The 14386-nt window shown below is 39.4% G+C and overlaps 1 protein-coding gene across 2 annotated transcripts in view; it reads left to right on the top strand.

The window, feature by feature from the left end:
* Positions 1-170: 170 nt before the first annotated feature.
* Positions 171-14386, top strand: part of LOC116981074 (phospholysine phosphohistidine inorganic pyrophosphate phosphatase) — a 146709-nt gene continuing 132493 nt past the window's right edge. The window contains exon 1 of one of the 2 annotated variants that reach the window (XM_033033751.1): positions 171-435. In XM_033033751.1, the coding sequence (XP_032889642.1) occupies positions 218-435 (218 nt within the window). In that variant the 5' untranslated portion in view covers positions 171-217. The remainder of the gene's footprint in view (positions 436-14386) is intronic. The other variant, XM_033033748.1, reaches the window with a different exon arrangement.

Genomic DNA, 14386 nt, shown 5'->3' with positions numbered 1-14386 from the left:
GTCGACTCTCCCCCTCCCGCCGTGTGTGTTGGCGGCGGTTGGCCGCTTGCCCCGTCACAGAGCAGAGCGCTACCTTCTGCATCATCAACAGGGTTGACACACACACACATCTCCGTGGTTGGAAGATATTTACGAACCACGCAGTTGCAAAATAATCAGTTGGCAATTGGACGAGCTACTCTTTAAATAGTACCCCGGCACTCTTGGCCAGCTGCAAATGTCACGGGAGTGTTCTGCCAATAACAAAAAAAAAGGTTTGGAGATGTTGCGGTGGCGTGCAACACGCCGAGGAGGTACACGGAGACACGAGAGCCTTGCAGGTGTCGAAGGGACTCGGCGTCAGTGGAGGGGAATGGACACGACGTTTAGTGTCATGGAGGGCAGACGCGAGAAGAAGGGTTGGGCCAAGAACTGGCAAGCGAAGGAAGGATCCAGGTGAGGAGGCGTTGATTGGCAAATGAGTGAGGACAAAAGTTGGAGAGTAACCAGGTAATATGAGGGAGAGACAAAATGGGTGCATTTGGTGGAATCTCATAAGGAAGGAAGATATGCGGTATAGAAGAGAAAGAGTGGGATAGAACTGAAATTGAAGAATTCAATATTCATGCCATTGGGTTGTAGGCTACCCACGTCCAATGATGCGATTGTACTTCATTGTCACGTGTACCTAGGTACAGTAAAAAAAATGTGCATACCATTCAGTAAATATTGTATTGTATTCAAATTTATTGTCATTGTCTCAATTAGAGACAACAGAATGAATTTCCCTTTACAGTCAGTATCATAAAAATAAATAAATAATAAATAATAAAACATATTAAAAATAAAATAGAATTTTTAAAAAAGCACAAACACAGAAAGTCCACGACACAACATAACACAATGGCACCAAGGTGAGGAAGGCACCATAGTCCAGCCAGCCTCCCCTCCGATCTTCCCAGATGTTCACCCGTGGTCGGGGTCTTCCAAGCACCCGCAGTCGCCACCCTGGGCGGCCCGATGCTCAGACCCTCTCGCCGGGCTGATGGAACGCCGACGCCGAACCACAAAGGTGAAAATCCTCCTCAGCGGCCCGGACCTCCCGATCAGCCGCCTCCCATCGGAGTCCGCAGCTCCCGAGTCCGCAGGCCGAGCCGGGCAGAGTCGCAGGACCCCACGATGTTTGTCAGCGCCGCCCGCGTTGGGAGCTCCGCGAACCACAGCTCCAGGATGTCGGTGCCGCAGGCCCAGCACTCCGGGCTCCAGACGGCGATCCCCGGTAAGGCATCGCCAGCACCGTGATGCATCAGCGCTGTCCCGTCGCTGCTGGAGCTCTGGTCGGTCCAGACAGGAAAGGCCGCGCCAATCCAGTAGGTAGGCCACTGGGGGGGGGGGGACGAGGACGCGACTCGAATAATAGTCGTGTCCTCTCCAGGAAGCGACTGAAGGATGGTATCCCCCTTACCGTACCCTCTTCCCCCACATTAAAACATTAAAAAAAACATAAAAAACACACTTCAACATAACAAAAAAAAACGAAAAAACATAAAGATACCGGGCTGAAGGTGGAGGCAGCTGGCACCAGTGCCACAGGAAATACAACACTATTTTACTATACATAAGATTTTACTATACATAAGCACAATCATACTTTTAAGTACAAGAGTAGAAAAATAGGAGGTAATCACAAAATGCTGGGGTAACTCAGCGGGACAGGCAGCATCTTTGGAGAGAAGGAATGGGTGATGTGTGGGTCAAGACCCTTAAGACGAATATAGAAGAGAGAATATAGAAGAATAGTAGATTACACAGAGGGAGTACACAGCAATCGCCACATTTCTGGCGCCAATTTATATCCTTCAAGTTTCAAAGTTCTTGAAAACGTAAAGTCTTAACTTGGCCTTTTGGCCCATTGTCAGAGCAAAGGCACTGTGCCTAAGTTGCAAGAATGAGCCTGGTCAGAAAATGATGGCGATGGCCTCTGTTGCTCTATAGTACTGCAGACCACATCCAATCACACACTCATCTGACCTCTGGGGCCTCCAGCAGCACCTGATCCACTCACGCCCCCCGATCCATCCCTCGCCTCCCACAGCCACAACTCTGACATCGGGCACCTCCTGCAGCCAACCTCGGAATACTCCCAGTGCCTATTGGTATCCCAATACTCGAAACGTCGCCTATTTCCTTCGCTCCATAGATGTTGCCTCACCCGCTGAGTTTCTCCAGCATTGATTTAAATTAAGTGAGCGGAACCAAAAGAAAAGTTGTTTGGGGGGGGGGGGGGGAGGACAAGATATGACAGATGGAGTAGAATGTTAGTTGAGGGGAATAGGTTGGGTCTATGTTCTGTTCTAGGATGAAATGGACGGCCCCGAGGTGTTCCTGATTGGAGATGAACGTGTATAAGGGACCAGACATCCATGGTAAAGGTGACGCACTGGGAGACAAGAAATTGGAAGTTGTGAAAGTGGTGGAATGCTTGTGAGATATCCTGGATGACCAGACAAGGGAGGACAAGATAAAGTATGAGGGGATGTCTTCAGTGGGGAACAACAGGCAGAAACCATGCCCCTAACAGGTGCGCCTAATTTATGGATTCATCGGAGACACAATCGGGAGACTAGGCAGTTCATTACCAACTAAAGATCAATTTAAAGCTTACAATAGCAAAAAAAGGAGAGCTGCTGAAGGAATTCAATAATCAGGCAGTATCTGAGGAGGGAAACGGACAGCTGATGTTTTGGGTTGAAACCTTTCAACATTTCTGCCACACAGGAATCAAGCAAAATCTTTATCCTACTAGAGTCATGCTGCCACTTCTACACATGCAGTGGCATTGCGCTAGCCAAGCACATCACCCATCAAGAGCCCGGGATTATTGATGAGAAACATAAGCAATATTTAGCCATCTAAATATTGAGGCCACAACACCAAATTAGAAACTGGTGTCTTTTTCGTAAATGACTCCCGAGAACTTTTACCTACCTGCAAGGTGAAGATCAGAACAGGCAGTGGCGTGCTATGTAGGCTGTTAAAATAAAATCACATTCAATTAAAGTTCAGCTCTACTAATATACCCTGTAGTGGAAGGTAGTAGGCAATGAAACAATTTAGTAGGAGGAGGATACTCCATGAATGTTCCCATCATCAAAAATGGCAGAGCCCAGCATCTGAGTGTCTCGGACAAAGCTGAAGCATTTGCAACAATCCTCAGCCAGATATGCCGAATAGATGTTTCAGTTTAGCGTCTTTCCAAGGTTCTCACTATCAAATAAGTTAGTATTCATCAAATCAAGTTCACTCCCTCTGAAATAAATGAACACATTGCATATAAGAAGAGGTAAAAGATGAAGAATGCTTGGAACTAAATGTATCGATGGCATTAAGTCACAGACTTTTTGAGGAAATCGTGTTACTGTAAAACATAATTGTGCACTTCCGTTGAGCAGCACCAAAAAATATTCTCCATTGAATTCCATAAACCATTCCTCTGCCCACTTGCCCAACTGATCAAGATTTTGCTGTAATTTTTGATAACCATCTTGGCTATCTACGATACCACCCGCTTTTGTGTCATTGCAAACTTACTAATCATGCCTTGTACATTTTCATACAAATCATTGATATAAACCACAAAAGCAATCGGCCCAGCACTGATCCCAATGCACACCACCCGTCACAAGCCTCCAGTCTGAAAAACAACCTTCCACAATCACTGATTCCTTCCATGAAGCCAATTTACTATTAATTCAGCTAGCTGTCCCTGGATCCTATGCAATCTTATCTTCCAAAGCAGTATACCAGGACGGAACTTTAATAAATGCCTTGCTGAAGTCCATATAAACAACATCTATGGCTTCGTAAGACTCAATCCCTGTCCATATCCTATGCCTCAGAATCCTTTCCAGTAACATGTCCATCACAGATGTTTGGCTCACTGGTCTATAGTTCCCAGGCTTTTCCTTGCAGCCCTTTGTTAAATAGAGGCACAGCATTATCCACCTTCTAATCATCTGGCACCTCACCCATGCCTAATGATGATTCATATATCTCAGCTAGGGCTCTTGCAATTTCTTTTCCAGCCTCCCACAGTGTACTTGGATATTTCATACACCTTAGGATGTCCAGTACCTCCTCGACTGTAGTACGGTCTGTCCTCAAGACATCTCCAAGTTCCCCAGTCTTCATGTCTTTCTCCACAACAAAGAAGTATCATTGAATCCCTTGCCCATCTCCTGCGGCTCCACACAGGGATGACCGCATTGTTTCTGAGAGATCCTATTCTCTCTCTAGTTACCTTTTTTCACTTAATGTACATAAAATCACTTTAGATTTTCCGTAACATTACCTGCCAGAGCTATCTCCCGCCACCCTTTTGCTCGCAAGTTTTAAGCATGCTCTTCTGTTCCTGAAACTCCTCCAGGGATACTCTTGATCCCAGCTGCCTATTCCTGTCCCATTGCCTCCTTTTTCCTGACCAGGCCATCAATTTTTCTTGTCATCCAGGATTCCTTACTCCCACCTGCTTTGCCCTTCGCTCTAACAGGAACTTGCTGGTCCTAAACTCTTGTCATCAAGCTTTTAAAAGCATCCCGCTCCTACTACAATCAACTTGAGTAAGTTCATGTTTAATACCATCAATATTGGCCGTGCCCCAATTCAGAATTTTATTTCATGGTCCACCCTGTCCTTATTCATAACTATTTTAACGCTAATAGAACATGTTTTTACAGTCAAGCATTTGTCAAGGTCCATTATTGTAGGCCCCTGGTTGGGCCATTGAGTATAAGTTAGGAAGTCATTTGCAGATTAATAAAACCACGGTTCGCCCACATTTGGAGGATTGTGTGAAGTTCAAATCGCCACATGTCTGGAAGAATGTGGAATGTTTAGAGTGCAAAAGAGGTTTGTAAGGGTGTTGCCTAGTTTTGAGCTTATTAGCTGTAAGGAGAAGTAGTGGAGATGGGTACAGAGTGGCAAAGTAGAATCAAGCAAGAGAACAGGAGGATGAAAGAGGAGCAGGAGAGATGAAAATGATAAAGAAGGGTGCATTTATTTCTTCTCATGTTTTGTAGCTGAGCTTTCCTTGTCATCTTCTATTGGTCCGCATTGGTGCCAGCCTGATTTCAGTTTTCTTTGTTTATTGATTGCCTTTTATAATTATCTTTGTTGCTCAAAGATGAATAATGAGGACTGTTTAGAAATCTGACAGCACTTTTCTGTCAGTGGACTATTATTGAAGTATCATCTGTGTTATGATATAAGGAATATGATATGCAATTCTTGCACAGGTAGCTTTAACATACAATGAGATGAATCATCATACAAAGGCATTGGTTAAGAGTAAATGCTTAAACCGCCCTCCGCTTTTCTTCAAATAATAGTACTAAGGCATTTTAATGTCCATCTGAATGGTAAGATTGAAACCTCATTTGAAAATTATTGCAAATCTGACAATGAAATATTCCCTCAACAGTCCTTTAGCCTTCGTTATTTACATGTGGCTGTAGAAAGAATAAAGAAGTGACGTTAATTGGATAGCCCAAAATGCCAGCACTGCCACGGTGAACTATATTATCTTTTTCCTGAGGTGTCGAGTGCTAAACTGTAGATCCATGAATCTGTACATTACATTCAGACAGCTTTTGACAAATGGGAATAAATTCAAAAGGCATATTGGCAGGAACCTGAATGAGCGGGGCATAGAGGGATATGGAATTGATTCAGGCAAGTGAGACTACATAGATAGGCATGGAGGCACGGTGATCAGCATGGGCACGGTGGTTCGAAGAGCTGTACAACTTGATGGCTCTATAAAACCACTGATTGCATTTGTAACATTTCCATCATCTGCAATTAATTATATTCATGTAATTTACAAATGGGTTAACATACTGAAAGAAAATATGTACATATGAATGGTTCACAACATCCTGAGGGGATTTGTTAAGTATCAAAGCTTTGTTCCAACACTTCCTTCTGATTTGAATTAATGACATTGGTTTTTGTCTTTGGCTTTCCTTTCTTTACCTTTTTTTTAATCCTTTTATGGCTTCATCAAACACTTTATACCATACATTGTTGTTAATGGTATTGGCAAATAGTTGCTAATTGTAGCTGCATTTCTGTTATTGGAAACATTTTATATGTTATGTTATCCAAGAACTAACTGCAACATTTCCCCTGTGATCACAGTATTTAATATAATTGGATTTTATAAACAAAATAAACATAATAAAACTTTAAAAGCAAACACAACATTACCTTCTAGAAAGGTCCAAGTAACAAGTCAACCTTTTGTCATCCAATCATTGTCATTTTAAATTCTATCAATTAGAATATCTGACATGGCTACAAAGAAAGGGTCAGCTTTATTATTCATTACTGCACCACATACTGGGCAGAAAACAAATAATCTATTGTAAGGTCAAAAAGCTTTTCTTGCTAAAGGTTACTAGTGGAATACAGTGCCCTCCATAATGTTTGGGACAAAGAACCGCCATTCATTTATTTATTTGCCTGTGTACTCCACAATTTGAGATATGTAATAGAAAAAAATCACATGTAGTTAAAGGGCACATTGTCAGATTTTAATAAAGGCCATTTTTATACATTTTAGTTTCACCATGTAGAAACTACAGCAGTTTTTATACATAGTCCCCCCCATTTCAGGGTACCATCATGTTTGGGACACAGCAATGTCATGCAAATGAAAGTAGTCATGTTTAGTATTTTGTTGCATATCCTTTGCATGCAATGACTACTTGAAGTCTGTGATTCATGGACATCACCAGTTGCTGGGTGTCTTCTCTGGTGATGCTCTGCCAGGTCTGTATCGCAGCCATCTTTAGCATTGCTTGTTTTGGGGGCTAATCCCCTTCAGTTTTCTCTTCAGCATATAAAACGCATGCTGAATTGGGTTCAGATCGAGTGATTGACTTGGCCACTCAACAATTGAGCATTTTTTAGCTTTGTTGCTTTAGCAGTATGTTTGGGATAATTGTCTTGCTGTAGAATGAACCACCGGCCAATGAGTTTTGAGGAATCTGTTTGAACTTGAGCAGATAGGATGTGTCTAAATACTTCAGAATTCATTATGCTACTAACATCGGCAGTTGTATCATCAATGAAGATAAGTAAGCCAGTACCTTTAGCAACCATAAATGCCCTGGCCATAACACCCCCACCACCGTGTTTCACAGATGAGGTTGTATGCTTTAGATCTTGGGCAGTTCCTTCTCTCCTCTATACTTTGTTCTTGCCATCACTCTGATATAAGTTAATCTCCGTCTCATCTATCCACATGACCTTTTTCCAGAAATGTGGTTGCTGGTTTAAGTACTTCTTGGCAAACTGTAACCTGGCCATCTTATTTTTGCAGCTAACCAGTGGTTTGGATCTTGCAGTGTAGCCTCTGCATTTCTGTTCATAGAGCCTTCTGCAGACAGTGGTCATTGACAAATCCACATCTGGCTGCTAAAGAGTGTTTCAGATCTGTTGGACAGATGTTTGGGAAATTTTCTTTATTATAGAGAGAATTCTTCTGTCATCAGCTGTGGAGGTCTTCCTTCGCCTGCCAGTACATTTGCGATTAGTTAGCTCACCAGTGCTCTCTTTCTTCTTAATGATATTCCAAACAGTTGATTTTGGTAAGCCTAAGATTTGGCTGATGTCTCTAACAATATAATTCTTGTTTCTCAGTCTCATAATGGCTTCTTTGACTTTCATTGGAACAACATTGGTCCTCATGTTGATAAACAGCAATACAAGTTTCCAAAGGTGATGGAAAAACTAGAGAAAAGACTAGGTGCTGAGAGCTCTCTTATACCTGCGTTAAGGAGGCATTTAAACACACTTGAGCAATTACAAACACATGTGAAGCCATGTGTCCTAAACATTATGGCGCCCTGAAATGGTGGGACTATGTATAAACACAGCTGCAAAAGCTATTAAAATCTGACAATGTGCACTTTAACCACATGTGATTTTTTTCTATTACAAATCTCAAATTTTGGAGTACAGAGGCAAATAAATAAATGATGGTCTTTGTCCCAAAAATTATGGAGGGCACTGTAATTCCTAGGAATTGAAGTGCACTCCAAAGGACTTATTTAAAGAATGTTATGTAGTGAATAAAGTAGTTGCAACCTTACCACCTGGCGATTGATCAAATATTACTTGTTTAAATACACAATATGCATTATGAGTATGGACTCAAAAAGCCTGCTACTGATCTGTGGCATCTATTGGGATAGTTGGGGGGAGGGGGGGGGGGGGATAAGGGTAATGGGAGTATGGCTTTGGAGCATGGGTTTAAGAATTAGGATGGGCAGAGACATTGGGTGGTGTTTGGAAGGTAGCCAGAGACATTAGGGATTGAGGGGGAAGGCATTTGGGAACACTATCAGGAGAGTGATCTGGTGTAATTTCAAGTGAGGGATCAATGGAGAGGCTGACATGTTTGTTGAAGGCTGGGGTGTGTTTTCACAGGCAGTGGTGAAAGCGTTGGGAATTTTACAACTTGGATGGTGGATGGGGCAATTGGTGCGGTGCCAAAAGTGTCTGTGAGCTTTGTCGCTAATGATTCAGACACCTAAATGCAGGACTCTAAATCACTTCTGGCCAATTTAACCATTTTATCTCAAGAATGCCTTGCAATAAGTGCATCCAAGAGAATTCAGATAAAGTTCCTCTGCGACTTGTTGCATGGGGATTGGCATCTTCAAGTATATTCCTTACATGTTGTTTCAGAGTTGTAAGGATGATTCACATCTCATGACAAGAATACCTAGTCAAATTTCATTATAGGGATGAATAGAGATGTTGCCTGACCTGCTGAGTTCTCCAGCACTTTGTCTTTTTTTTGGTAAACCAGCATCTGTAGTTCCTTGCTTCTTCATTATATGCTTAATTTGTCCTTAAAAAACAAAAGCTGTTTACTTCAAATTAAATTTATTTATTTATTTATTTTATTATTTATTTCTAACAGAATAAAAGAATAAAAAGCAAGTGTGAAACAGTATACAAAAAACAAAACAAAAATATTTATAAAGAGTCATAAACAATATCTATAAATAAATGAAATCGTATGTGTCCGAAATTGATTTTCATTTGCATTACATTGAAAATTTGAATTATCTGACATAAGCCTTATTTTGAACGCTTGACTATTGCAATGCTAACAGGCTTCCAGTTATCAAAAGCCACTGTGTTTGTGTGAATATAAAAAAGAATCAACTAAGCTGTTGTGATTCTCATGAGTTTAAGAGAAAAAAAAAACAAAGAATGTATTCATTCGTTCACATTTTGCCTTTGAAGTCCCTTTCAAGGCATTCCAATTAATTATAATTAACATTGTTGATGAGAAAACACTGGGCAAAAGTATCCAAAAGAGCAGTGTTTTAATTCTTAATGCTATTGAATTTGGGTGTAACTATTGATCATGGCCCCATGAACAATTTCCATTTCTGTGGAATATGTTGTGCTCACCAATGAGATCAGACTGAGTCCCAGGCCAATTGCTCATCCAATTGCTAGTCCCAGGCCAATTGCTCATCCAATTGCTAGTCCCAGTGGCAGCAAAGAAGTTCCACAAAAATTCAGTCTAGGTGTTGCGTTCAGGTGTTTGTTACATTTTAAATCATCCAAATCTGGAATAAAAAGTTGTAAAAGTAACCATTGCATCACTGAAGATTTTCAACTGTAGGAAAAGAGTTGTATGATAATTAGCGCTATCCAGCAATTGCGGGCGACGTCAGTATCATGTTTATCCTAAGGTTTTCAGGATTTTAAGATGAAATTGTTAATAAAGAGAGCAGAATGTGTTTTTTAATCAAATCAGGGGTTGAAATTATTCTTCTCAGCAACTAAGCCTATGATTTGATTTAATTTCTCAATAACAATATTGAATAATTATAACATCAAACAACATTTATTAAATTGCCACTCAAGATCCATTTAAAAGAAAAATAATTTCTTGCAATTAACTGTTTTTTCCACTTATGTTACACATCTATACAAGCTTGTCTTCACTGCAAGTATTAATACTCCTGTTCATACTTGCACTGTATTTACAAAAATATATACATATGTGTTCTACATTGCATAATATGTTCCAGAACCTTTTACACCAGTTTAAAATGGAAAAAAAGCAAGCAATGATTTTTGATATCCATTGAATAATATAACCAAGCAGTAAACAAATTAATAATATTTTATAATAGCTAAAATTAAAGTATCTATCACAATGAAATGTTCATTTGAGGTTATAAAATCTTTTCAGAAATGCTTTATATTGAATAAATACTATTTTGCACTTGAGTTTATGTCAATGTTGGGACGACAGATGGCACAATGGGCTAAGTGTTCGGCTGGCAACCGGAAGGTAGCCGTTTCGAATCCCGCTTGGAGTGCATACTGTCGTTGTGTCCTTGGGCAAGACACTTCACCCACCTTTGCCTGTGTGTGAATGTGTGTGAGTGATTGGTGGTGGTCGGAGGGGCCGTAGGCGCAGATTGGCAGCCACGCTTCCGTCAGTCTGCCCCAGGGCAGCTGTGGCTACAGAAGTAGCTTACCACCACCGAGTGTGACTGAGGAGTGAATGAATAATGCGATGTAAAGCGCCTTGAGTATTAGAAAGGCGCTATATAAATCCCATCCATTATTATTATTATTAATGTTGTGGTGTATGAGGAACCTTTGGAAATATAAATTGATTTTTGGGAATCCCTTGCAAGATTCAAATTTCCAAAAGAAACCAGGCAGTGAAAATTAGTGCTTCATCAGCAATGTTTATTGTAATACAGTGATATAATGCCATATAGAATAGCATGAATATACAATGAATCAGTAAGAATGTAAATCTTATATATGCGCACTGGGACATGGGTTAGGAAATTTCATAAACCTCACTTTCAAAATCACTGGTGGCCAATATAATATTTTCCATTAAAATAAATGAAATATCGCATAAAACTATCTTACTTCTTCCTCATACTTATATCCTTGTTGCGGTAGAATTCAATAATTTGAGATTTTGTATCATAATTGTTTATTTTAAAGTCGCATTTATCATATTTGTTTTCATGTACAAAGGTCCATGTTACGGAATCTATCTGCATTAATAAAATATTGTTTGCCTTCAATAATGTGGACATCAAAAAGCTAATTAATTTTATACTCTCAATTTCAATCCTTAGGTCAATTTATTTCAAGATTTCTAGTGATCTAGAGACAGATGGGCATAATTTAAGGGATTACATCAAGTTTTCCAAGAATCTTTTCTATTTCGTAAGTGTCTGCAATAGTCAGTGATAGTATATTGACCAGTGCACCTGGTGATGATAGTCAGTCAGTCTTCTACAAAATTCCTCGACAATTGTAATTATTTTAAAAATTCAACCTGTTTCCCATTGCTTAGTTTCCTGGTGTAGTATCTTAGTCTTTCAATTATTCTCAGATGAAATATTTTCTGCAACTAATCCAGAATAAGGGGGACAAGTAGAAATTTATTTTTAAAAAGTTGACATTGAGTGAGTTTGTTATATATTTTGTAACGCGAGACGTTAGTTCTATAGTAATGGTCCACTGCTTCTTTTTGACATCAAAGCAAGTGTTCAGCTCATGATTCAACATATTAACTTTGTTGCATTGTAGGTGTTAATTCATTCATTATTTATTTTACAAGGAGCAGTAAAAACTATGGCTTTAGCTTTTCAAAAGTACTTTTATTAGTATGATTCTCCACGATCTACAACTGATCCAAAATCTTTATCCTACCTCCACTCATGCACCAAACATTGCTCCTCCATTATCCTTGCATAATTCCCAAAGACTTCACATGAAAGTCACTTTTTATAGTCACACAGCCAATGATTTTCTTGACGGATTGCAGGCTGCATGCATTAATATCAGTGTGAATGAATCAGATAATACTTGGGGATTTCCTTCCAGAAATAATGTAAAAACTACTTAGATAAGTTATTTTGTTCTTTATTAAATATCCTTCTCTAAGTTTATACCATTTCTATTGTAGACAGTTTAGTTTAGTTTAGAGATACAGCGCGGAAACAGGCCCTTCGGCCCACTGGGTCCGCGCCGACCAGTAATTCCCGCTCATTAACACAACTCTACACAAGTTAGTACACAATTAGCCGACAAACCTGTACGTTTTTTAAGTGTAGGAGGAAGCCAACGCAGGTCACGCGGAGAACATACAAATTCCCTCCGAGAAGACCCACGCAGGTCACGGGGAGAACATACAAATTCCCTACAGACAGCACTCATAGTCGGGATCGAACCCGGGTCTCTGGCGCTACAAGCGCTGTAAGGCAGCAACTCTTCCGCTACACCACCGTGCTGCCCAGTTGCGCATATTACAAGATAATCTAACTATTTTTAGGCTGCATCAAACTAGTTGATCTCTTGGGTCCAGAGGGCACAGATATACATTTGTGTGCTCCTATAATAATAGTTAGGAATGCCAGAACAAAAGGCATGACTAAAGAGATATTTTCAATGAGAACTGCTGGACAACAAAGGAGGTGGCCTGATGAAGGATCATTGACCTGAAATATTAAATCCATTACTCTTTCTAAAGTGGCTGCCTAACGTGTTGACTATTACCAGCATTTTCTGTTTTATTTCAGATTTTCAACAATATCTATTGCTATCTCCATGGACGGTCTTATTATGCATTTTTCTTCCAATAGCCAGGAAAGATTCCAGCTGTTTACTTGCTCTTTTAAATGTATGAACGAATGTAGAATAAACAATATTAACTTTTTTTTTAAATTTCAGTGGTCTTAATATTCTCTCAAAGCCTCTCAATATTCAAGGAACGAAGGGGGGGGGGGGGGGGGGGGGTTGATTCCACAAAACTGTTAGAGGAAGGTTAGGGGAGCTGTTAATGAGATAGGTTTTCAAGAGGCTTTTGAACATTATGAGAGACATAGAAACCAGGAGGATTTTTATAAGACAGTTGTAGTGATAGGACAAGATTGCAATGATGTTGGGGAAGAAATGTTTAATAGAGCAGAATCATGAAACATGCTGTTTTATTTTGCTTTCATTTGATGCTGCTGCAACAATCGAAAACATTTCCAATTTCCAGCCAGATGCCTACAAAGGTCGCGGTATTTGTCATTTTAAACATTGAATTTTATTTATGATTAACAAACTTGACCATATGAAAATGGTGTGACTCCTTGTTTGCCAAAAGAAGCTAGTCAAAATACTAGGAGTTGTAATCCCCCAGAGTGGTGTGCACAAAATAATGAAGCTAATTCAAGATGTTGTGCGCTAGAAGACAGTAGTACATCCAAAATGCAATCTACTTCATGGAATTGCCACAGCAGTGGGAAAGAAAGGATGTAACACACCATAACTTATGCATTGAGAATACTTAAACTGTGGAATTAAATTGTTCAATAGAATTCGAAAACAAAAGAAACCAACTTGTAAGTAACATTTTATTAGCATTTAATATTTTTTTATTTACAAATGGTGCTTTAATATTTCCTCACCATAGAGAAAGCATGATCAAAGTTAAAAATATTTTCAAAAATAGGTTGGATATTTTTAAACATATGATGGATAGTTTCTCCTGTCCTTACTTTGATTGGTAGCATATTTTCAGTTATTTTCTTGATAATGTTGGAAGGTTGTTTTACTCTTTGTTCTCAATGGGTGCAGAAGATAAAATGACACTATGTGAGACTATCAAAGCAACTCTCCCAGTCAGCATGTAGGTCTCATTTGAAACCACCAAAATAGATTGGCTGATTTTTCAGCTCATTGATACTTATTAGACATTGATGTTTTTGTAAATGGTCTGCCAGTGCTTGTACAACCCAACAATGACAGCACCTGTGTGAAGTTATAATTTGCTTTGAGAATTTCTTAAGAATATGAAAACACCTCACCAAAACTCTGTTAATTTGGCTCAGGACTTCAGTGGTTGACAGATTTTTATTTTACCTCTGGGATGTTGTTCCTATTAATACCCATTTTAATACATAATACCACTTTTACTTATCTTTTTATTAAGGAAATATAATACATTTTCCGATCAACTAAGTAACTGAGTTCCAAAGGTACATTGTTAAGAATCATTTGTAATCAGTAAAACTGAAGTCAGAAAACTTCTGACCTATTGTTTCGCGAAAACACCTATTGTTTCGCTAAAGTGAATATACGTATTTTGTTTTCATTCATCTGAATAACTGATATGCAAATATGAAGTGTATGATAATCATTCATTGATTATCATAGACATTATATAATTAAGGTAGATATTCATAATTTGTAAGCAAGATTAGCATTGCGAAGCAGTGAGGGTTAAAGGTGTTTCTTTACCTTAATATCTGTAAACCATATATATCCTGACATATTTTTATCATCTAAA

The sequence above is a fragment of the Amblyraja radiata genome, chromosome 15 (genome assembly GCF_010909765.2).
Source record: "Amblyraja radiata isolate CabotCenter1 chromosome 15, sAmbRad1.1.pri, whole genome shotgun sequence".
Classification (NCBI taxonomy): domain Eukaryota; kingdom Metazoa; phylum Chordata; class Chondrichthyes; order Rajiformes; family Rajidae; genus Amblyraja; species Amblyraja radiata.
The sequence above is the reverse complement of the archived record's forward strand: the minus strand, read 5'-3'. Positions and strand labels throughout refer to the sequence as shown.